Raw genomic sequence first — 25,879 nt, forward strand, 5'->3', positions numbered from 1 at the left:
CTTTTCAAAAGTCTAAGTCAGGGGTCTTCAACAGGGGGTCCCAAACCCCTAGGGGGTCCTCAGAGTTACTCAGAGTTACTACCTAACGTTCATATTCTCAGAACTTTAGCCAAAAATAACAGATCTACAAGCTCACAGTGAGCTTGTAGATCATCTATTTTCGGCAAAGAGGTTTGGTGTAGAGGAGAAAAAAGAGCAGACTAAGTACAGAGTTAAAGGTCAAGTTTATTAAGTATTGACAGTTCAAGTGGTTACATATCTGATAACACAAATTGACATGAATCCAAAATACACTGATGATTGTGCTGTCAAACGATGAAACTATATGGAATCTTGGGGTCCCTGCTTCATCTCTCTCTCTCTCTCAGCTAAAGATCCTTGGCCTGAAAACATTGAAGACCCCTGGTCTAATTCATTCAAGCAACATAATGCTTTTTTTCTTTTTTTTTTACATTTGTTTATTGGGTTTTTTAACAAGCATTCATTGTATGAATCAGCAAGGTGTTTTAACAACATAATGCTTTTTGTATACGTGATCTACAGATTTTGTATAGAGCACAAGTCAGTATATCTGTGTGAAAGATGGCACAGGTGGCACGATCACGAAGCAGGTGTAACAGTCCATTCCACAGTATTAAGGTACCTTACGTCTATTTTTCAACAATAATGTCAAGCATATGAGACCTCTGTGATGGTCCGTTAAGATTCCTCTCTCCCCCACTCTGTTTAGTTCTTTGTCTTATGCCATGGCCTGCTGCAGTTGGCTCTGCTGTTAGTGTCTGGTTATCTGAAGAGTTCCATAAACACTATAGAGAGACGCTATGGGTTCTCCAGCAAGAAATCTGGCCTCCTGTCTTCCTTCAATGAGGTGAGTCCCTAGTTAGTTACTTTATTGACACAATTGTATAAAATATTGGGGGTCCAAACAATAATCAAAAACAAATGAATAAAAACTTTAAAAAGGTAGGCATGTACAGTAGCATACGCAAAGTTCTTCTGTTCCACAAAGAGTGAGCTCAGATTAGTAAACTCATGTCCATATTTCGCTCTGTCTTGTGTGAGCGGACGCACCAGTATAGTGCTGGCCGTTTTGTATAGTAACGCTGCTCAGGAGGTATGCGACCGCACCTCCCCATTCACATGCAGTCTATGAGAGGACACCCGTGTAAAGGTTATCCTCAAAATAGTCCTCAATGTAAGATGTACTGCTGGTGCTGGTATAGAGTGGATGAACAGATACATCTGGGTTGATGGCATGGTATGTCTTATCGCGACCGCAGGTCGCAGTTTAGTATGTGAACGGTCACAGCTTGTCCGTATCTCTGTCTCTAACGCCTGACACTGTGGTTCTATGGGTTTGTCGCTCTGACATCATGCTCTGACATCACTGTGATGTCAGGGGAACCACTCTTAACAGAATGGGTTTGCTGCTCTGGCTTCACTGTGTGTGTGTGTGTGTGTGTGTGTGTGTGTGTGTGTGTGTGTGTGTGTGTGTGTGTGTGTGTGTGTGTGTGTGTGTGTGTGTGTGTGTGTGTGTATGCTTACATGAACGTGTGAATTCAATTTCCGAGTTTGGCCTTATGCGCCCATGCCTGTTCGAGGAGGGTGCATCTCTCCACTCCGACATGTCTCCTTTCCGACATGTCTCCATTCCAACACTAACCCTATCTCTAACCCTAACCCTAAACCTAACCCCTATGGGAGTGTCGCCACTCCGACAATAAGAAGTCAATTTCGGATACCCTGCCTTCCATCTGCGGTGCATGCTGGGATATTGTTAGACTGGCGGGGCCCGACGTCATACTGTGTTCACTCACTCATTCCTTCCACAGTATAACGTCTGGCCTTTCGGCCCATTGGCAGCTTGAAAAGTGGGCGGGAGTACTTGCCTTGACAGACAGACTCCTCTAACCAATCAGCGTAGCAAAACATCTCTCAGCCAGTCGAAAGAACGGCAAACAAACACGTCTTTTCAGCCGATGAACTCCGCTAGCGCATCCCCCGTGGTCCTTTTTAATTGTTGTAATTGATTCTAACTCTGAAATAACTGCAGTTATTGCTTGTTTTATCGTTAGAGCGTTAACTGTTACACTTGTTGCATCGCGAGGGCAGCCATTGTTGTTTTGAAAATGCTGCGGCATGCATCTACGTCACCGTCTACACATGGACCAATCAGGGAAAGCTTTTCACTTGTTGTCAGGAAGACTACGTTTGTTGTGCCCCGATCAGAAAATAATCAGGATACTCGCTGCCTATGCGGGGAAGGCCAGACGTTATACTGTGGAAGGAATGAGTGAGTGAACACAGTATGACGTCGGGCCCCGCCAGGCTAGGATATTGTAGCCTCTCACGTGAACCTGAGTGTTAAGCATGTACTGAAAATAAATAAATGAATGGAAATGCAGTGATCTTATCATATCTTTTCTGGTCCTGGATGCAGTTGGGGAGCACCTTCCTCATAGTGTTTGTGAGTTTCTTCGGGAGCCGTGTTCACCGTCCCAGGTTCATCGGAGGAGGAGCTCTGATCGCCAGCCTGGCAGCCCTGGTCATGGCTCTGCCTCAGTTTCTGGGTGGCCTCTACAAATACACTGACCATACCGCCAGTGAGTCACACACACACACACACACACACACACGCACACACACACACACACACACACACACACACACACACACACACACACTTCAACAGGGGGTCCGGGACCCCTAGGGGGTCCTCAGGGTTACTAGGGGGTCCTCCAAATCTTTGTGTGAGAGATTTTTTATTTTTATTTCCATCCGTTGTCCTCAGGACATACCGGTAAAACAGGAAACAAAACAAAAGAACAGTAAACAGACAAAACAGGGAGAACAAACAACACAACAGAAACAAGGTGCTTGGCGCATCAGTGTGCCTAGTGCGACAAAGTGCCTAGTGCCAAAAATAAGACGTTAAAAACCATACAGGAAAGACTAACCTGACAGACTAAATCATGCAGGCATCAACTCTTTACTTATAGATGGTTACATGTTTGTGAATGTTTTAACCACTGCTTCAACTGGCTTTTGAAAGCACTAAATGTGGGGATCTCCGTGGTCAGACAATTACATAGTACGTATTTCATTTTATTCCAATCTAATTCTACTCTAAACTTGTTGCCTCTCTCTGTATTCCCCAGTCAGCAAAGCTGACAACAGCTCTGGCCTCTGCCAGACAGGGAACACGCGCGACCCATCGTTCGCCGTCCAGAGCTGTGCAGAAGAGGAAAGCACAGCAGAGCAGTGGATCTACCCTATCCTGCTCACGGGTCAGCTATTGCTGGGCGTCGGCACTGTTCCTATCCACCCCTTTGGTATCTCCTACATCGATGACTTTGCCAGCAAGAAGACCTCACCACTATACCTTGGTACGCTAGTGTTTACAGTAAAAGGGTGGATTATTGCGACCGTAGGGAGCATTTACTATCAAACCCAGCAGATCATGACCGTCAGTGAGTGAGTCAGTCAGTAGGTAGGTAGGTAACGCCTCAATGTCTATAGCTGACCTGTTGTGACATCACATTGTTGGCAATGCCCATATGCTCCATATACAGTATGGCCAAGACAGAATTAATTTTCAAATGCCTCAATATCTATAGCTGACCTGCCCATATAGGAGATCCCTGATGTCATCAATATTAAGCCCATAACTTGGTATGCCCATATATGGACATATTTTGTGAGTCTCACGTGGTCTATAACATAAGACATCTATGATGTCAGTGGTCAGTCATATCCATATTTGGGAAAATATTTTGTCCACATTTTGTCCAACTTTATAAACAACCAACCGCAACTCGAATCACATTTGCACATGAATTCCGTCCTGTGTCAATATGTGTCTGCTCCAGAACCCAAATCAGTTTCCGGGATGTTTTTTTTTTATTGTTTTGTTTTTTACATTTTATTTTAAAGGGATATTTCACTTTCAAAAAAACGTTTGGTCATTTTATCGTCTAATCAGGCTTTTATGAACACCCTGAACAGATTTTAATTTGCTTCATTCAATATTTTGATATTTGATGTAAATGTTACCAGGCCCTCCAGGCCCAGTTCCTCTCCACATACACACCCATTGTAACTTCAAACTCCATTTTAACCAAGCTAGATTCATCAAAAACATCCATTATTTTTTCTGGGGACTCATACTACCCTCCTAATACGTGAGCAGGCCGTGTTTTTTCGATAACTGTTTTTATTTAATTTTTAATAATTATTTTTTGTATTAAATATTTTTCATTTTCCCAAATAATTATTAAAAATAAAGGAAAAAAGTTATCGAAAAAACACGGCCTGCTCACATATTAGGAGGGTAGTGTGAGTCACCAGAAAAAATAATGTGTGTTTTTAATTAATCTATCATGGTTAAAATGGAGTTTGAAGTTACAATGGGTGTGTGTGGGGAGAGGCCCTCGATCAAGCCTCCTGATAACATTTACATCAAATATCTAAATATTGAATGAAGCAAATTAAAATGTGTTCAGGGTGTTCATAAAATCCTGATCAGACCATAACATGACAAAAAGTTTTTTTGAAAGTGAAATATCCCTTTAAGGCATTTCTACTTAAAGGAGCTATAGTCAACTTTTTCTTGAAAAACGGATGCTAAAATAAAAATGTTTCAAAAATATTTTATAAAAAAATAAGCTTCATACGGTATATGTGTTTCTATTAAAAAATGACCACAAAAAGCGTAAAATAATGATAAAATAATCATTTTGGCCATTGTCAGACCGACCCTTTGTTTACATTCTAGTCTATAGACTAGGATGTAAACAAAGTGTCGGCCCTACAATGAAAAAGTTCACTATAGCTCCTTTAATGAGCTAGTGCAGTTTGGAATGACAGGGACAGATTCATCACAAAAGCTTTGAGCTGGGATTAAATCCCAGAATGTTGTAACCAGATCCGTTCTGGTCGGTGAGCCACCTCGTTGTGGTGCTGTGCTGTGACAAATTGGTGCTCTCTGACCTCTTTGGGGGAGGTCTGTGTGGGGGATAAAACAAGACAGGAAATAAGGGGTCTTTTGTCCCTCAGGGATAAATGAAGCAGGCTGCAGTTGATGTTGCTGAAGTAGTGGGTGCCAGCTGCATGATACGTAGATGCACAATGTGAGACTTTCTTGATGGCTGCCGCCACTGTATAAAACAAGGCACAGAACACAAGCAGGAAATGTTTTCTTCGCTACTTTTTCGCTACTATTTGTTGTCACCTTTGTGGCAAAACACAAATGTATACAAAGTAAAGAGTGACCTCCTTGTTACTGGACACTCTGTGAAACCACCAACAAGTCAACTTTGTCTTTGGCTGTTTCTCTGCAAAAAGCAACAACATTATTACGTTTCACTGTGATTTCTCTTCTCTGCAGGCATTCTTCTGGCGGTAACTTGTATTGGCCCTGCTTTTGGTTTCATCATGGGTGGCTTCATGTTGCGCTTTTATGTGGACATCGACAAGCTGTCAGCAGGTGAGCTTTTCCATATTTTTAACCCCCAGCTGATTGTACATAAGTACGTTCAAGGAAGACGTGGTGGATAGTAGGGTAAAGGCGGTGTGTACACAGTAGCCTACCTACTGTATATGTCCTTGCACTTGGTGTTAAAGGTTGTGAGTTCAAGTCCTGCATGGGTGATGTAGAATAAACTTGCCAATGCACTTAGCCATTGTGTTGTATTTGAATTGAACTAAATTGCATGTGTAGTACTAGTGACTCTACCCCGTGTTGATTATCACAAAGGCAAGCAAGAGTTAAATTGGTTAAATTTACTTGATACTTAGTACACAGCAATATGCTCTGTGCATAACTTACGTCCTACGCTATCTGTAGTCCCAGGTTTCAGAAGGTGGCATACCCGTTTCCTATTCCAGAACAGAATACAAATCAGCCTATAGGTACTTTAATGTCAGTGGGCCCCATATCTGTCCAAACTCACAAAAAAGAAAGAAAGTAGATATAGTGCAAGCAGAACGTGAGCATGATGGCCACAACTCCAAAACGTTGTCGTCTCATGCACCGCTCCGACTGTCAGTGCCCTGACACGCACTGAAAGCGTCAGATGCTCACGTCATCAAACACACTCATTGTTTACACTGGCTGCAGTCACACTGGGGGTGTCAAGTGGACATGTCAAACTATTCTATTTTGGATTGTCGACAAAATGTTTATATTGCAGTCACTGACAAAGGTCAAACTTGTATTGCAGCGTGTAAAGTTTGACCATTCTAAATTCACTTTTGAGAAAAGCAACCGTCTTTGATTAGATAGATGAACTGATGATGGTCTGTATAAATCCTGAAAAATTACGGGTTTCTCTGTTGAACTACAATAGCACCATCTTCCTTATTTTCACATATTTAGCTGGTGATGGCAGAGATTTAAATATGGATGAGAACACTGTACAAGAGTATGCTGTTACAAGTTCAAGACAGCAAGAGCTGCTGCTCGAAGCACCCGCGTCTATAGGCAGAACAGAAAGAGAGCGAAAGAGAGAGAGCAAATGGAACAACAGAGGTGTGTAACATACGTAGGCTACAACAGTTCCAGCGTGCGTTCCTGTGTATGTACGTGTGTGTGTGTGTGTGTTTTGGTACCGTAAGTCCCTCGTTTCATTTGGGTCAGTGTGGTGCGTTTCAAATGATTCATAATTGCGGTGAAGCCGAATATACGTAGAGACCCTTTGACGTTTCAAATGTTCCCACCTTCAATGTGAATAAGTGGCCTAAGTTGACGCACATCAATTATGCTCACGTCAATGATGCTATCAGTGTGTCAGGGCTAAGACGTATAGGTATAGGGCGTGGCGTAGGCAGAGATTCTTTCTCCTGCTTCTTGTTTGAATTGGAGAACACACAAAATCAACATCTCTGCATCCTCATTTTTGGTGAGGATGAATTGTGCTTGGGTATGGGTGTGTCTTTGAAGATCCTGTTTTATTTTGTGCCAAATCACGACAAGAGTTACCTAAAGGACTTTTTTTTCCACAGCAGGGCTATCTTTGATTAAAGAATCTTTTTTCATCTAAATCATCGATTTTAGATTATTTCATAAGCCTATGCACTACATTGTGTGGAGTGCAAAAGACACTGAGAAGTGGTCCCGTCATAATCCCTTTAGTTTGTATTTCTTTCATAGATAGCTGGTTGACGCGCTTGGGCTGCATGCTCAACTGCTTTATTATTTCTTATGTCAATTTGATTCTGATTCTTGTTTGAATTGGATGTCTCACAAAATCAGCTTTAAGGCCATGCATCATCCCTGCATCATCTTTTTTTTCTTTTTGTGTGCACAGTAAACGTGAGGATGAATTTTGCCAGGGTAGCTCAGTTGGTATAGTGTGTGCCCTTGTGGCACACTATATTTATTTGAAAAGTAAAACAATCTATAAATTAATCGGATGATTAAAAGAAACAGACTGACCACGGTTATGAAGGTAAGAATTAAACCAAAGTAATGCCTGTTGAGAGATGCCCAAATCATTTAGTTTATCCAAAAGAAGATAATGATCAATGATCAAAATTCTTTGTTAAATCAATAAAAATAGAACCTGTTAATTTAAACTTTTAAAGAGAAGAATACATCATCTGTGAATTTTACAAGAGCAGTAGTAGTGGAGAAATTGGAACGAAAACCTGATTTAAATGATAGATGAAATTGAGATCATTAACATTAGATAAAATATACTGTATACATACTGATAAAATAGCTTCTCAAATATTTTAGCTGTAGAACAGATACAAATACATATAATAATACAACAAATATTGGCACAGTACTGAAATTACTCGCTTTAATATATCGGCGTAAAATGGCTTGAGATAACTTAAGCTATGCTTTCAAATGCAGTCTCAACCTTCTATGATAATAGGTTCTGTAGGCTACGCAATGTTTAAATCAATCATTTATATTCTCTCTGATACTGTATGCTCCATTCAGTACCATGGACAGCGTATGGGTCACAGAGCAGAAAAGCAGATGATGTACAATTATCTTGAGGGGAAATAACCAATTCAGTTGCATCTGGCATCTGGCACTTCTTGTCCTATGAGAAGCGTTACGCTACAACCCCTCCTGCTCACTCAGATTAGCTAACACAGGGAAGCTGGCAGAACCTTCACTAAAACATCCGGGACATCCAGTACAACGCTCCACACGTTCAGACTCTTCTCCCTTCTGGTGCCCAAAAAACTGTGGAATGAACTCCCCATTGCACTTAGAACTGCAGACTCACTCCCAATCTTCCACCGTAACCTGAAGACTCAACTCTTCAGACTCCACCTTAGCACTTGCCCTAGCCTCGACGACCTCACAGGCTTATGCAAAGGCTAAAATTACATTTAGATAGCATTTTATGTGTTATGTAGACTTTAAAGAAATATTTTTAGAGCTGTCACGCACGGACACGGAAGCAGACATAGACACAGAACAGAAGGTACTTAAGTGGGGCACAAAATGTCAAAACTGACAAGAAGTAGGCAGGAGCAAAAACAGGCAAAGGTCAAAAATCTGAAAGGCAGTCAGTGAGAGAGGTACAGGCAAGGGCTTGTGAAAAAAAACCTCATCAGTCAAAAAACAAAGCTTTAACTATGAGAGCTTGATGAAAACACAAGACAATCAGGGAAAAGATAGGGTGAGATTGTGGCTTGAATAAAATTTGATTGCAGAGGCGATTGTTTGCAAGTCGTCATATATACTTAGAAAACCACTGACATAAAGGAAATGCAGTGTTAGGGGTAGCTCCTTTCAAAACCTCTCCCTCGGCTATGCAGCTCCAAGGTTCCTCACTGTCGTCAACCAGAATCGTCCGACTGGGCGGAAGCTCCGCTGTTCGCGAACACTTCTTACCTTTTGTGAACATTCTATCCAAAAAGTGAAGGTCCTATGCCGGTCTCTCATCGTTTTACTTCTCAAGCGTGGAAGAAGATTGAAGCAACGTGTTGAAATAAACAGTTCATATCGCTCATTCTCACATTACTACCTCCCCTGGTCAAGTGGTATAGACTGTACTGTTCTCACTGCACACTGGATAGTGTGATTCAACAGTCAGCTAAACACCTTTCTTCAACCAAGACTCTGGAGACGTTGTGTGTAGTCAACAGGTTTACTGGCTTTCAAAAGGGTAAAACTACAACAAAAACATACAAGACAGTTCTTAAATTATTGCTTCATAAAACATAAATGCAATCAGAATATAACAGCTACAATCACTACACAGGCATTATATCAAGAGCTACAGATACAGTACACACAGTGTTGGAAGGCAGCAATCATATGTTAATATGTTATGCAGTTGAATTAGACAAACATAAGATGTGCTAATTCACATCAAACTATCAGTGAAGATATGTCTACAGACAGTATCAAACATACCGACGATGCTCTTGCAAAGAACAAGATGTAGTAGTACACTTGGAGAACTTCTGACATGTAGCTGAGCATTCAGCTCTCTCTGACTCTGACTGACTTCTGTGTGAGTTCTGACATGTAGCTGTGCAGTGTGTTTGGTCATTAGTACACCTGATCTTGGTTGAGTTGATTACTTTGCTTAGAAGGACACTGAAAATACAACTTCAAAATAAAAGCTCACAGCTCTTAGCCATTGTAAACATCAGCCACTAGGGGGCTTCAAATGGAGACACATTAACATACTCAAACCATTACTTCAAATTAGAGTTACAGTACATCTGTAACAGAACACTCCCCGTCTGGCGGTATTAAGCGCCACTATTAAACACCATTAATTGCAGGGTTACTGTATACATTAAACACAAGTACATTTGCATCTTTTTCTTTTCCCTTTTCTTAAGGGAGAACATTATTTTTGCAAGTCCCTTGTAGAAACCTAGTGCCCATGACCTCTTTGTCAGGGTCATCATGGATGTAAGGACAGCTGACGCCCCTCTTGCACTTAAAGAAGTGGCTGTTGTACATGCGGTACTGCTTATCCGGAGGCTTCTTCGGTGGCTTCTTGTGACGAGCGTTTTTGGGGATTGCCAGGCTCCTTTGAATTGCAAGGCTGGCGACATGACGGGTGATGGGGGGCCGACTCAGACGATAGGTTTTGGGTGAGACCTGGTGTGCACTGAACCACTTTCCTGCTCTGTGAATTGGCAAGTTGGTTGGAGTGGCACGGGATAGCTTATTGGCTGATAACATGGCTTGATATCTGGCATTTGAGGATGAAATCCAGATGAACTTGGAGGTCTTGACGGCTCCGGTGGCTTTACTCAGTCTTTGAGGCAGATTCTTGTTGGGGTCTTTTGTACCAATGTTGTTTGGGGGCGGGCGACCACATGCTGTGTTGCTGCCGGAGGCCGAGGTTCCAGGAATACTGGCGCTGGGCATGGCTCTCTGGTGGTTACAGTGGGTGCCCTGGGGACTGACGACCATTTCGGAGAAGTCTGGGTGCACTTCACAGTCCAGGTGAGGATCCTCGTCACTGCTGGTAGGACTCTCGCTAGAGCAAACCATAGGAGGATTTGATGACAGTGGGCCATGCCTTTCTTTAACATGGCAGACATTGGGGAAAGATTTGAAGATGGTTGGGTGTCTTTCGGAGATAAGGTGAGCTGCTGCTTTAAGGTGGGCATGATGGAGTGCAGCAGTAGGTGTGGTAGGTGAGGCAATCTCTGCCCTGTGGTCTGGAGTCTCGTTACACTCCAGGAGGCTTTGCAGAGCGTTCACCAACTTCCCATCTAGAGACTCATTGTGGAAGCCTGTTGCCTTCCTTCCGGTGGTCTCCATCATTCCTGAACAGGTTTTGAGGCTGTACGGAGTACTGGGGCCTTGGATTTTTGAACATGATCTGTTAACGAGGTCACCTTCATAGACCTGTGTGCCATGGGTTGTCACCTCTGTAGAGAGAATGGGATCTTGCTCCCCGCCGTTCTCTGAAGAGGACTCCCCGTCATGCTGTGATGCGTATTGGCGTTGGGATGCATTGCCAGATAGAGATGCGTGTGTGCTGCCATTGTTGAACATAACACCATCTTGCTTCTGATGCTGGTTTGTGTCTGAGGAAGGAAGTGGGTTCTGAAACTTATGTTGAGTGGGTGAATGAGAGGGTTGCTGGTAGACATTTGCAGTAGGAGGGCAGTCTTCAGTTTTGAGGTGTGGGCCGTGTACAGAGTGAAGAGGTGCTGGCTCTGTGTTTGCCCCACCAACCTCGTCTTGAGGGACTGGGTCTGTTTCCATAACTACAGGTCTGAGTTCGCATTCTTTGGTCTGGTTCTCAACATAGTCTGTTTGCTGTACAGGATTGAGTGGAGTTGCATCTAGCTGGTGCTTTAGGCTGTGTTGCTCTTCAATTACATTGGCTGCTGCCTCTAAGGCCTCTGCCTTGACTATTGCTACAGTGGCTCCCTTCTGAACGTTTAGCCTTTTTATCGAAGCATCAATTTCAGCCTTCCGTATTTTCAGCTCCTCTTCAGCTTTCTGTATTTTAATTTTCATCTCCTCTTCGGCTTTCTGTATTTTAATTTTCATCTCCTCTTGAGCGATACGCAGTCGTACTTTAGCAGCTTCTGCTTTTGCTCTGGCCTTTGCAGCAGCATAGCTTAGAGATGATCTGCTTGTAGATCTTGCCTTCGTTGACATGTTTGTAGTGAATCGTAGATAGCTGTATACTGTCTGATGTAGCTATGATGCACTGTCTTGATATCGATATAAGATGCCAGCTTCAGTGTTCCAAATGTACTGTGTTACCTTGTCCAGGTTAAGTGCCGTCGTTTTACTGTACTGTTCTCACTGCACACTGGATAGTGTGATTCAACAGTCAGCTAAACACCTTTCTTCAACCAAGACTCTGGAGACGTTGTGTGTAGTCAACAGGTTTACTGGCTTTCAAAAGGGTAAAACTACAACAAAAACATACAAGACAGTTCTTAAATTATTGCTTCATAAAACATAAATGCAATCAGAATATAACAGCTACAATCACTACACAGGCATTATATCAAGAGCTACAGATACAGTACACACAGTGTTGGAAGGCAGCAATCATATGTTAATATGTTATGCAGTTGAATTAGACAAACATAAGATGTGCTAATTCACATCAAACTATCAGTGAAGATATGTCTACAGACAGTATCAAACATACCGACGATGCTCTTGCAAAGAACAAGATGTAGTAGTACACTTGGAGAACTTCTGACATGTAGCTGAGCATTCAGCTCTCTCTGACTCTGACTGACTTCTGTGTGAGTTCTGACATGTAGCTGTGCAGTGTGTTTGGTCATTAGTACACCTGATCTTGGTTGAGTTGATTACTTTGCTTAGAAGGACACTGAAAATACAACTTCAAAATAAAAGCTCACAGCTCTTAGCCATTGTAAACATCAGCCACTAGGGGGCTTCAAATGGAGACACATTAACATACTCAAACCATTACTTCAAATTAGAGTTACAGTACATCTGTAACAGAACATAGACAGTAGACACAACGAATACGAGTGGGGAAAACACAAAACCGGTTGACAAAATGAGCGATATAAACTCTTTATTTCAACACGTTGCTTCGATTTTCTTCCACGCTTGAGAAGTAAAACAATGAGAGACCCGCATAGGACCTTCACTTTTTGGATAGAATGTTCTCAAAAGGTAAGATCTTCCACACAGTCGGACGATTCTGGTGACGACAGTGAGGAACCTCATCTCGGAGCTGCATAGCAGGAGGAGAGGTTCCGAAAGGAGCAATGTGAGTTCCCAGAAGTTATTAATATTTTTTTGCCACTAGGGGGTCGATAAGTGGGAAAGGAGGTATCTGGAAGCCAAGAGGATATTCTATTCCCTCCATATGAGAGATAGGCTATTAGTGAAATTGGTTATTTCAGAATACTGTAAGAAACTGTTTGGTTTTTATCAGGTTGCTGGTAACAGCGACCTATCAATACACAGCCTGATTTCTAGTCACGAAAGGTGCGTTTGAAAATGCACACCATGGGTACCGGAGGCGCACTCACGTATTAGTTTGTATTGGCCAGTGCACTCGCTGTGCCCAGTGCTGTATATTAGTCATCCTTTTTTGGCTAGTCATCCTTCTCTGGCTAGTCATCAGCGCGTCATCAGCAAGAACATGCTAATTTCTTGGAGCCCCTCCCTCCTCTCTGGGTTTCATGGAATCGAGGAAGTGAACTGTTTCCTTGTTAATCAAAACGCATCTGTCCCATTTAGCGCCACCATCTGGACGATTTTTGAAAAACACACTTTTGGCCTATTTGTGTATTCAAATAGATAAGCGACCTAATGGTCGCTTATCTCCCGATTAGGGAGTCTTACTGGTTAGTAAGAATGTAATCTGTTTCGCTGTCTATCCTTTGGGCTTTACATATTGGGCTTCGCGAGTTATCTACCGTGTGGTTGCTTTTGGCCATGCACGTATAATGTTTATTTTAGGTCGGATACTAAACTGTGATTATTTCTTTCAATGTTTGTTTTTGATATATACAACCTGGTGATACTTCCGACTCTGTGTCAAGCAAGCGCAGTGTGTTATCATGATGTTGTCTCTGTGACTGACGGTGTAAGCTGCACTCATAACACTGACACAGATGAGCGTATGTGAGTCTGTGTGACGGTGGCGGTGGCCGCTGTGGCGTGTGCATGCATGCGGAGCGGAGGAACATTGTTGAAACCGTCCACGGTCCATATATGGGTAACTGGTCCGATATACATCACTGGCCAGATGGCCAAGAATTGGCGCATGTCACCCTGAGGTGTCTTACTAGTAATATATAGACGTTGTTTGAACTTAGTATAATAGCCTTTACGTTGGTGTAATTTATTATTCTTTGTTATGCTAAAGAAAATGACAAGTGCAACACTGCAACCTGATATATAATGAATTAAGTCATTTCTTGAGTCATGACAGAGACATTTGTGGTGGCCATAGCTGAGTGGTTAGTGAGCCTGCCTGGGTAACCAAAACTCCTCGTTGTCACAGGTACGATTCCAGGCCAGGCCAGCAATGTGTCGAAGTGTCCCTGAGCAAGACACCTAACACCTAATTGACCTAAAGTGATGAGTCATCACTTATCACAATTTTGTTGGGCCGTTTTGTATCCCAAGGAATGTTTTCCATGCAAAACAAATGCTTACAATGGATTCAGAATCACAAAATAAAAACCTAGTTTGACCTCTCACATGCTACTTAAAGCAGATTTTATCTTTTTTATATATATTTTTTTTCCTGAGTAGAGGAGTCAATGGGACAGTGAATATACAAATGGCCATAACTTTTTTTCGCGATGTTTTTGGCAGAGCAGGCCTCTCATTCCTTTTCATGGTAATCCTATTAGACAGTCACACAAACAGACGGATGTCATCACATTTTATATAGTTTCACTGATTGTTGAGTGATTCTCTGCTGTCTCCAGATGAGATCCGGTTGGACCCTAAAGATCAGCGTTGGGTCGGAGCCTGGTGGCTGGGCTTCTTGGTGGCTTCCATATTCCTCTTCATGGCAGCGCTGCCCTACATGTTCTTCCCCAGTCGCATGCCCAAAGAGGTGCAGTATGATAGTTTCATCCTAATAAAAAAGATAATAACATTATTCTTCTTTTGTTTTACATACAAGAATCTGTGTATTTTTCAAATTACTACTTACTTGGTCAATAACTATGAGAGAGAAACCAGGTCTATCCTCTATTTTCGTATAACACTGTTGTTTATATAGCACGTAATTGCTTCATGTAACCTACAGTAGAAACATCAAGACAGCGTAGCTATTGCATCCAGTCTGAAAAGGCATTATGCTATTGGTAACAAATTACCAATATTAGTTCAGTGCTTCACTTGTATGTTTTCCTACACATATAGTCTACTTGCCAGCCCATAGAGCCCCATTGTGAACCCGGACATATTGAGTACAATAAGGTTTTATGTTAGAAATGTTGAGTAAGGGTCCCCAGCATGTAGAAACTGCCGGATGCTAACTTGCATATGTTGAGCAATTTTCATAATTTGCATAATTCGATTTATTTAGCATAATCCCCCATAATAATGGATAATATGTCAAAAACTGATTGGCCGATTTGAACAATATTGGAGTGGTTTTGGGGGTTATTGAGGATGCTGAATCCATTTTCTAAATTCAAAATGGCTGTTTTAAACCGGAAATGGCCATATACCAACTTAAAGTGGGGTGATTTCGGGTGATTTTGATACTTTTTGGAGCGGTGAAAGCGCTCCCAATGAACAGGTATGTCCGTGGGTATGTGGCTGGCTGGCTGGCTGGCTGGCTGGCTGGGTGGGTGGGTGGCTGGCTGGCCCTGTCCGTAGCCTGGGCAATACCTTGAGTGGCCACACACAAAACACTAGTTAAAGGAGGGGCGCTGTTTTGTGCAGGCCAGGCACACTCACCACTCACTCACAGGCACAGTTTACACTCACTCACTCACTCACATAGGGTACAGCTGCTCAAATTCACCGCTCCACTTCGAACCGAGGTTTGATTTTTATGTTGTATATGGCCATTTCCGGTTTAAAACGGCCATTTTGAATTTAGAAAATGTCAGAAATGGATTCAGCATTCTCAATTACCCCCAAAACCACTCCAATATTGTTCAAATCAGCCAATCAGTTTTTGACATATTATCCATTATGGGGGATTATGCTAAATAAATCGAATTATGCAAATTATGAAAATTGCTCAACATATGCAAGTTAGCATCCGGCAGTTTCTAAATGCTGGGAACCCATACTCAACATTTCTAACATAAAACCTTATTGTACTCAATATGCCAGGGTTCAGATTCTGGCAAGTGGACTAATAGAACATGTCAAATGTAAAAAAAAAAAAATCGAGAACCTCGCACAGCCAGCCAAAATCTTGACTGATTAATCTAGAAGGTGGAGCAATTTAATTTTTTTCCCCCCGTTTCTATGGATTCTTGGGCTGGATATGGCAGCCTGGAACGGTTGTTCAAGTGCATTGCACCTGTGCAGCTGACATGCGTAACCTGGGAATATACCATTTTGTCAAAATGGGGAGAATAAAAGTGTGGAGAATATAATTATAATACCTTGTTAAAGTGACCATTTTGTAACATTTTGCATTTGTAGCTATTTTACTGTTATTTAACAACATAATAACCAGAACAGATAGACAAAGAGACATTCATGGATTTATATTTAAAATTAACTTTTATTTCCTCCCCTGGACCCAGGGTATGGCAGCTGCATACCCCTGCCATACCCAATTGACGCCCCTGAACTGAACTCCCCGGCAGGAACCTGGGAAAGGAAATAGAGAGAGGAGGAGAGGGGGATAGGGAGAGGAGGAGAAAGATGGAGCGAGGGAAAGAGAGAGGGGGGAAAATGGGGCTGTGGTGGTGTAGGCCGGGGTGGTGGAGGGATACGAAAACCCTTAGGGGATTCTGGGAGGTTAGAGTGAGGATAAATAGAGCCAGGTAGATGACATGGGGGCGGAGCTGAGGGCCAGGTAGGTGGTGTGAGAGCGGGTAGGTGGAGAGGGGGGTGGAGTTAAGGTGTGTTTCTCTCTCTCCTGAACTTCAGTTGTTCCAACTCCATCTATGGGGAGTGTTGTACTGTAGATTAAGGGTTCCCCATCGTCACACAGAATCTGTCTTGGGAGATTAAGGGTTCCCAAGCTTTTGCTTGGGAAATAGCTTTAAAAAAAAGGAAACCCCCTTGACACGTTGTGTCGTGACACTGTTTGAAAACCAATTGTTCGGCTGGTACTGGTCTCTCTCTCTCTCTCTCTCTCTCTCTCCTTTGCAACGTTACATAGCTACTGTATGTGCAAAGAGTCTTCAGGTCTAACAGTATCATAACATGTATATTTAAGGGGTACAACTTATCGAACTTGTTTGGTGTTGTTTGAATTAGGACACGCTGGAGGTGTCGTCATTCCACTTCCCCACACTGTCTCCCTCTCAGCTGCCCTAATGTCCCCTATTTTAATCCACTTGTCTATGTCCTTTGGTCAGGATGATGGAGAAGATGAACCAAGAACAGAGAAGCCAACAGACCCAAAGAGGGAACAAACCCTCACTCAGTTCCTCAAAAGTGAGCTTTTCAACTACAGTCACTCTGTTTGCCAATTTTCCTGTTATGTCTGCTGCATGGTGCCGGTGACAGAAGGGAAATGATGAATGCAGCAACTTCATTCTCTATTTTACATTTTAATTTATAAAATAAATATGTTATCTCCACAACACATCTCATTCTTCCTCTTCTTCTCATCCTCGCCCATTCTCATCCTTCTGTCCTCCAGGTTTCCCTAATATCGCCCTGCGGACGTTCCGGAGCCCCGTCTACCTGTTGGTGGTTTTCGCCCAGGTGTTCATGGCTGCGCTGGTGGTCGGCGTTGCCACCTTCATGGCCAAGTTCATTGAGCGACAGTTCAGCCTGTCTTTCTCTATAGCCAACATGATGATCGGTGAGCACACAAACTCTGCATTTTTAAATGGGACTTCATGATGTGCAATGAATACGGGTTCACCATTCAATTACAGGAGAGTCTCTGTAACGATTGCCCCAAATCAAACGCACGTGCTGTAGAAGCCCTACGTCATTTTGAATTTACATGGCATTTAGGATCTAGCTTTCAACGAGTGAGCAGTGAGAGATTGATTTGCAACCGTCAGGTCACAAGTTACTATGAAAAGCTCCACCGACTGTCAGTAGGTCAGTCAGTCTGTCAGTCAGTCAGCCTGTCTGTCTGTCACACATCACACTTTTGCCCTACTCATATCTCCGTCACCGCTGCCCCTATCCATGCCAAACTTTGCACACACACTCCTTGGCTGCCAAACCACAACCCACAATCATTTCTCACATGGCCCTCTTCTAGTGCCACCATTAGGCCGATTCTTGCAAAACACACTGCTCCTAAAGCGGTACACAGTATCTCTCAAGTCATGTCCCATTTCCATTTCCCATATTCCCTCCTGATTGGCTACCATTGCCTCCTAAAGTTTGTGTATGCGACCTGACGGTTGCTTATCTCCCGATTAGGGAGTCGTTGATTACCCACAGAATTCTGGTTGTAAACAAAGTTGCTGTGGTCTCAGAATAAATCTCAAAGCAGGAGATGTTGGAAATGCCTCAGCCTGTATGTCCAACTGTCCAGGTGCATTTGCACCTGGATATTTAATGCAGTACGACGTATCATTCACGGACATGTACTCTGTCTGCTCCGTACAGGTGGAGTTGTTATCCCATTGGCGGTGCTGGGCATCGTTCTGGGTGGCGTTATGATGCGGAGGCTGAATCTGTCTGTGATCGGCGCCAGCAGGATGTGCTGCATTGTCGTTATGGCGTCCATTTGCACTGCTATACCGCTACTCTTGATTGGCTGCCCCACACAGAATGTTGCTGGTGTGTTTCCCGACAGGTAAAGTCATTAAAAAGAACTGCAAGGTGATAAATGACTATGTTTATATTGTTTTGTGATCCGTGTGTGTGTGTGTGTGTGTGTGTGTGTGTGTGTGTGTGTGTGTGTGTGTGTGTGTGTGTGTGTGTGTGTGTGTGTGTGTGTGTGTGTGCGCGTGCGTTAAACGCATTTGTTCAGGTTTCAGTTTCAGCATTTGTTCAGGAAACAGTTGCCCTGTGTCTGTCTGTTCAGACGCTGTTCATTCCTTATATGACCTTGTTTCCTTAAATGGAATGCCGGTAGTATATTGTTTTAATGTTTATTAATACTTATATTATTCATTTGTACTTGCATTTCTTTAGCCAGGATCCGTGGTCATGCAGCACTGATTGTGCATGTAACAATGAGGCCTTCAACCCAATCTGTGGCTCTGATGGAGTAGAATTCAGGTCCCCCTGTCATGCTGGCTGTCTTGCTATGAGGATGGATAACATGAGCCTGAAAGTTACGGTAGGTCTGCTTACTTTGGAAGAACGGAGTGAGACTGGAAGAAAAGACCAACATTGTGCTTTTTAGGCATTTGCAGATACCTTTTTTGGCAGACACATTTTAATCATAATCATAAGAACGCTAACACCAGACAATACGGTCGGGTCAAGAGATAGGACCACTTGGCAGTAGAACTAAAGACAAGTCATTTTATGTTTGGTTGCGCTGGGGTGTTGCACTCTGAAAATCGCAGATCTACCAGAGACACCCAATATCACCCACCAGTCTGTCCTCTAACATCTATGCCAGATGTCTCTCAACTGAGCACAAGGGATGGTTACATCATATCCTATGTGTTGGCAAATGTCCTCTAGATTAAGTTAGTGCTTTAGATGGCAGATTTTCTCAGGAAGCAGGCATCAGTCTTCAGGAAAAGGCTTCACTTCTGCTTTGACTGTTTACGTTTGTCCAAGACTGTCCAAGTGGTTTGCAGTCACAGGGCACAGGGCGGCATTCAACCATAATAGAAATGAAGCATAAGTGGTGCTCCAGTGGGTGTTGTGTCAGACACCCATGACCAACCATGGATAATTATGCACATAATAAAACACATATTGATATGTTGGATAATCATCTTATGAACAGTTACCTTCTTTTTGTTTATAACAGTGTGCCGAGGCAGACACTGGTGTGCTGTGAAGTCCAGGTGTCTCTTGAGAACTATACTAAAAGTTATGATTTAATGTTTACTTTTTTTTTATCGAATGTTTTTTTTATCGATATGTGCATATACTCAATTCCCAATACAGAGCGCAACCTTACATTCTTTTAGGGTAAAACAACTTTCAGCCAGGCGTCCCTATTTTTGGACATGTCATTATGCTAAATTCGGCTATTTCCAACATTCTTAGTCCTATGTTAAAGGTCTATAATTCATAAACATGATCATATCAAATGTATAAGCATTTATTAATTTGTGTTAGATCAGTCCTCCTGTAAGACCAGGTGAGGCCAGTTATAGGTGCAGGGAGGGTGCTGGGTAGCTTTGGTGGCTTTTTAGAGAAGAGCGTTGCCTTTTACAAGTTGATCAAAAACTGTAAATCTAGGGGTGGTCGCTTACATAATCATATTCCTTCTGCAAGAAGCAAATGAATAGATGAAGTAAAAGAAAATAGAACCTCCTCCTCTTTCAGATCTCCTCACATTCCCATTCATATGGAAAGTGGAACCATATTTCATAATTGCATCACACAGATCATACGTTTATGCTGCCCTCTGGCTTTCACTTATGAACATGCATACAACTGTAATATTCATCACAATCATGTATTATGTGGGCTACAAAGTCTAATTTAAGAATGATTCTGCAACAAAGTTCTTTCTGAGAGACATTCAAAAGACATATTACCAAATAGAGACCATATTAGAGAGGCAGATTGTGCGGTCAGAGGTTTGTGGTCAGAAGTGAAAGTCTGTGGGTTCCTCCTCCTTCTTGTCCCTCTGCTGGAAGTGTGGCAATCAGCACTATAGAGAGAGTTCCACTTTTGCTTTGGAAATGTAAATATATTTTTTTCTCATGCCATTTAAGCCCATTTGAATTGAAAGAGAAAGATAGAGAGAAAGGGAGAGAGAAAGACTGTTGGGGGGATGTGGGGGGTTGAGAACGAGAATTTGTATGTGTATTTCACACGCTTACATTTTCATAATGATTCATTTTCAAATGTTCACAATTTGTGAGATGGAACAGAGGGGGAATACAGAGATGACTCCATCTCTGTCCATCATACATGTTTTGAACTTTTGGATCCCATCTCCCAGAAAGATCCCATAGCCCAAGGAGATGGTCAACGGGGAAATCGCACTCTTTCGAACGACCATCATTTCGACCAGAGGGTTAGAGACTCACTCCACGGAGGTTAGGGTTAGGGTGAGGGTTAAAGTCGGGTGTCGAAAAGATGACATGTAGTAACAGCGACATGCTCCCATGGTCAACATCATTGTCCAATAACAGATAAACAGATTATACGACACTTGATAAAAAATGTATGCAAAAGAAAATCCACTCTCCCTCTCATCTCTCCTTGGTACTGAACAAAAATGTTTCTGACATGGTTTGGCATGTCAGAAACATTTGGGTGTGTGCCAAACCGCTACCGAGATGGCATTTCCTTATACTGCAAACTGTCCAAACTGTACCGAACAACAATGTTTCTGACATGGTTGGATCTGTCTGACTTCTCTCCCCACAGAACTACACAGGGTGTGCGTGTGTGGGCAGAGACACTGGTGTTCCGGGCACTGCGGTGCCAGGGACCTGTGGCACCATGTGCACCCACCTCCTCCTGCCCTTCTTGGTGCTCGCTGCTCTCACCTGCTTCGCCGCCTCCTTCTCCCAGACCCCCTCCTTCATGATGATACTCAGGTACCCACATGGTAGAGAGAGGAGATGGCTGTAAGGACAGCACTAGGGTTAGGCTGGCAGATAAACACAGTTTACAACAACGCCGGCAGTTAGGTAGCCTAAAACAGCGGTTCTCAACATTTCTAAAGTGCCACTTAAAGACTTTTTAATACCTCTAAAATGACAAATTAAACATTGACCAAATTGCAATCGGGAGATAAGCGACCGTCAGGTCACAGTATACACAAAGAGGCCTGTAAGTGGCATTGGTTCCACCCACAAGTTTGTACGACAAACGGTTGATGAGTAAAGCCAAATAAAGTTCCGGCCAATCAGAGGAGGGGGTGGGGCAAAGTTAAACCAATTAAGGTGAAGGACTCTTAATGAAGTTAAGTGACACCAGCCACAAGTGTGTACGACAAACAGTTAATGAGTAAAGCCAAATAAAGTTTGGGCCAATCAGAGGAGGGGGCGGGGCTAAGTTAAACCAATTAAGGTGAAGGACTCTTAATGAAGTAAATTGACAGCAGCCACAAGTTTGTAGGACAAACGGTTGATGAGTAAAGCCAAATAAAGTTTCGGCCAATCAGAGGAGGGGGCGGGGCAAAGTTAAACCAATTAAGGTTAAGGACTCTTAATCAAGTCAATTGACACCACCCACAGGTTTGTAGGAGAAACGGTTGATGAGTAAAGTCAAATAAAGTTTTGGCCAATGAGGGGAGGGTATTAGTGTACAATACATAACAATGCCTACATAGTGGGTTGTTGAAATGTCCTGCAAGTATAAATGAATGAATTCATTTCTGAAATAATAATGGCAAGGTCGCACATACTCAGAAAAGTGCAGCTGCAAAACCTGTGAAATGATGACCTGGTGAATTTTTGCCATGCATAGCTTCCCAGCTCTTGCATGGCTGTAGTTTGTTTTTCCATGTGTCCCCTTGTGAGGTCAAGTGTAACATTCACACGCACGCACAACATACTGTATGTTGACTCAACACTATACATAATATTTGTCCCTTGTACAAAGTTGTGTTCACAATAACCATATCATTTGTCAACTGATACCAATATAAATGTATAGTGCATGCGTGGCCAAAAGGCACTTTCACCTCTCTCACTCTTTATGATACTCTCTCTCTCTCTCTCTCTCTCTCTCCCCCCCCCCCCCCCCCCCCTCTCTCTCTCTCTCTCTCTCTCATTCTTTCTTGCAGGACAGTAGATCCAGAAGATAAGTCCTTTGCAGTTGGAGTGCAATACATGCTTTTCAGGGTCTTGGGTGAGTCCGTTCACACCATACAAGTATAAAAATGGAGCCTCCCAAGCCAATGTCTAACCCCCCCCCCGCCTCTCTCTCTCTCTCACACACACACACACACACACACACACACACACAAACACGCACGCACGCACGCATTTTGTCTCAATATACAGCGTTCTTGCCAGGCCCAGTGTTGTACGGCACTGTCATAGACAGTGCCTGTATCCTGTGGGGCGGGAAGTGTGGCAAGACGACTGCCTGTCTCTACTACAACATGGACCATTTCAGACAAAGGCAAGTACACTACCTCCCAAGCAGGGATTTCATTCATGAATACATTTCTCATAAATCATGTGTTATAATTAAATTATTTACATTTCATACAGTACATGATGAACACTTGCTTGGCTAGCAAACTCAAGCTCTCTTCTGACCAATGTACGATGTTAATGTTTTTCTTTGGTTGACTACTGTAAGTTGTCAAAAGATCCATCCATCCATCTTCAACCACTTATCCAGAGTCAGGTCGCAGAGGTATACCGGTAGCAGTTCACAGAGGACTCCAGACATCCCTAGCCATATTAACCAGCTCGATTTGACTGAAGGATCCTGAGGCCTTCCCAGACCAGTGTGGAGAACTAGTCCACAATCTTCGAATGCTATAGTATACAGAATAGAGTCTGGAACTACAGCTCCCGAACGGCGAGTATCGGAAGCTGACATTTCCGTTCACAAAACTATATTTTAAAATATCATTTCTGATAAGCAGCAAGCTATGTATGCTTAGCTGATTATATATTAGGATAAATGTGCGCGACTGTAAAAATGAAACAGAAGTGGGGAGGAGGCTTCAAATCCGCTTTATAGCTTCTCATGCTGGATACTCATCATCAGTCTTCCGTTGCCCCAGACTGTATGACGGGAGCATTTGCAAATCACGGGAGTCAACAGTCTGGCCACGCGAGACTAGTGTGGAGATAATCCCTCGAACTGGTCCTCCTCGGTCTGCTCTGTCCTTCTCCCTGCTGGATTTGCCTGGAAAACCTCCCTGGGGAAGCGACCAGCTGTCCTAAATCTTCTCTGCTAAATTGTACTTCCAATTAAAGTTATTAACAACAATGCGGTCCCTATCACAGAGATTAGACTAACTCTGTAAAACCCTCTGTGTTAATTGTCCATTTGGTTACTTTTGTACACTCTTAGAGATAAATTAACACTGAGGGACTTTAGAGTGACTTTAGACCAGTCTTATGGTATACTTACTGTGTTGCTGGCCCGCAGGTTCTTCGGCGTTCAGGCCATCTTTATCTCCGCCGGGCTGCTCTGCTTCCTCATGGTCATGACGGTCCTCAAGAAGCAGTCAAAGAATCAGTCCCAAGACACAGGAAAAGACTATGAGCTGGTCAATGGAGAGAAGAGACGAGAGAGCCAGGTATCCACCCGGGAACGCCCCAGCCTCACCCCCTGAGGGCCCAAGCCTCGCGACCCCAGAGACGGCAAGGAGAGAGCCGTGCGGAAAATACACTGGAGAAGAAGGATGGCGAGACTACAGAGTACAGATGAAAGGAAGGACTGTAGAGTTACTGTGAATCTGAAGGTCATTGACAAATGAGAGGGTTTTAGTTTAGTTGGACTCCTCAGAAAGAGAGAAAGAGAGAGCGTGCGTGTGTGCGGCGTGTGTGTGTGTGTGTGTGTGTGTGTGTGTGTGTGTGTGTGTGTGTGTGTGTGTGTGTGTGTGTGTGTGTGTGTGTGTGTGTGTGTGTGTGTGTGTGTGTGTGTGTGTGTGGCAGAGGGACCCCACCTTGAATTGTGCCCTGCCCACCTGAACTATAGTCTAATGTCTACTTGTCATGGAGTTTACATAGCTCATTTGCTTAGTGATATTGTTCATTACTATGAAGCAATTGTGTTGCGTTTACTGCCGCTAACAGCATATATTGTATGTATAAGACATATGCTTGTGGGGATTGTTGCTGTATGGGATTAAATCATGGTTTCTAATATATGCAATTTGAGTGTAATATTTATTTAAAGGATATGTAATATGCACTGAGCCCAAACATTCCAATACTACTTTGAGTGAACTCAGGTCAATAAAACATCCTATATTTGCATATACAAGCCCTGGTGTCTTTCTTTCATTATGGTTGACACTCATTTTCAATGAGGATGATACATTCTATTAATTGGAATTCAATGGAGCTACTGTAGATTTTCTTTTTAAATAGTAAGTATTGTGATTGCATTACTACTGTGTGTTTGAGTATTCTGGTGGTATATGCATTATTACACCTTTAAGTGAGTAACTGGTGGATTATATTCACCCATAAAATGCTTCCAGAAACACTTTTTCTATTGATTACTCACTAACCCCAAGGAGACTTTAATTCATGGATATTTTTTGTTTTGTTTTGTTTTTGTCACATTCCTAAGCCAATAATTTGATGACAAGTAGTGGTTCCCTATGGAGACACACATACCTTGCTTTGTTCCCTGTGTAGACACAAAGAGTCTCCTCAAATTATTGGCTTAACAAAAAAAGTCTCCGTGCGGTGAGTAATCGATAGGAAAAAAGTCATTTTGGGGATGAACAATGACTCATTTGTCTGTAATGCTCTTATAAAAGATAAGATAAACGCGTATTGGTCCATGTGGGGAAATGCAGGTGTCATAGCAGAAATAATAAGTAAAAAAATTAAATAAAAACAAAATAATTAGACTTGGATTTTACGATTACAATTTATGCATTTAGCAGACCCTTATCCAGAGCGACTTATAAGTAAAATAGTATGGAAGTCTGTGACAAAATCACACAGCATGACCCTATCTGACAATTCAAAGACAGTTTAAATTGTGGTGCCATAGTTTTGTACCTTTTCAGTTTTTTCTGTGTCTATGGACTGGAGTTAATATTACTCTAATAGACCTCCAGGTGTGGTTATCATATGCAAATACCGGTATGTCTTCCCTGTTTATTTTTGTTTTCTTCCTGAAAGCTGAAAGCCTTTGAGTCAAAAGGCCCAATTGAAATACTGTGGGTGTGGCTAACTTCAGCTGGGTCACCACCCACCTGACCAGGTATACTTAATGAACAGGTGGGTGTGGCCACATAAAAACCTGATTTTAACACTTTCTGTACACTTTTTGAAACATTCAACTCAATATTATAATATAATTATAATAACCGATGATTATGTTGTAGGGGGAAAAATCATGGCACCCTGTCGAAAGACAACAGAAAGGAGTTCAGGCTGATATTTTCTTATAAGGAAGAGTCCGACATTGCAAAGATCTACTGAAAAAGCTGTAAGCCCTGAAAGCTTCCAAAATAACAGGTCATGATCCCTTCCCAATTTATGTGAAGTAGCGACAACT

The 25,879-nt window shown here is 42.6% G+C and overlaps 1 protein-coding gene across 1 annotated transcript; it reads left to right on the top strand.

Annotated features, from left to right (window-relative positions):
• Positions 1-582: 582 nt before the first annotated feature.
• Positions 583-23,972, top strand: LOC308304704 (solute carrier organic anion transporter family member 2B1-like; the record flags this gene model as incomplete). The annotated part of the gene is made up of 14 exons (XM_080749330.1): positions 583-639; positions 731-868; positions 2,441-2,603; positions 3,159-3,386; positions 5,387-5,485; positions 14,392-14,522; positions 16,966-17,044; positions 17,253-17,417; positions 18,185-18,278; positions 18,716-18,863; positions 21,092-21,264; positions 22,458-22,522; positions 22,678-22,798; positions 23,786-23,972. The coding sequence occupies 14 exons, from the start codon at positions 583-585 to the stop codon at positions 23,970-23,972; spliced, it is 1,848 nt and encodes a 615-aa protein (XP_080605456.1).
• Between the last annotated feature and the right edge of the window lie 1,907 nt (positions 23,973-25,879).

The sequence above is a fragment of the Nannobrachium achirus genome (assembly GCF_963921795.1).
Source record: "Nannobrachium achirus genome assembly, chromosome: 19".
Classification (NCBI taxonomy): domain Eukaryota; kingdom Metazoa; phylum Chordata; class Actinopteri; order Myctophiformes; family Myctophidae; genus Nannobrachium; species Nannobrachium achirus.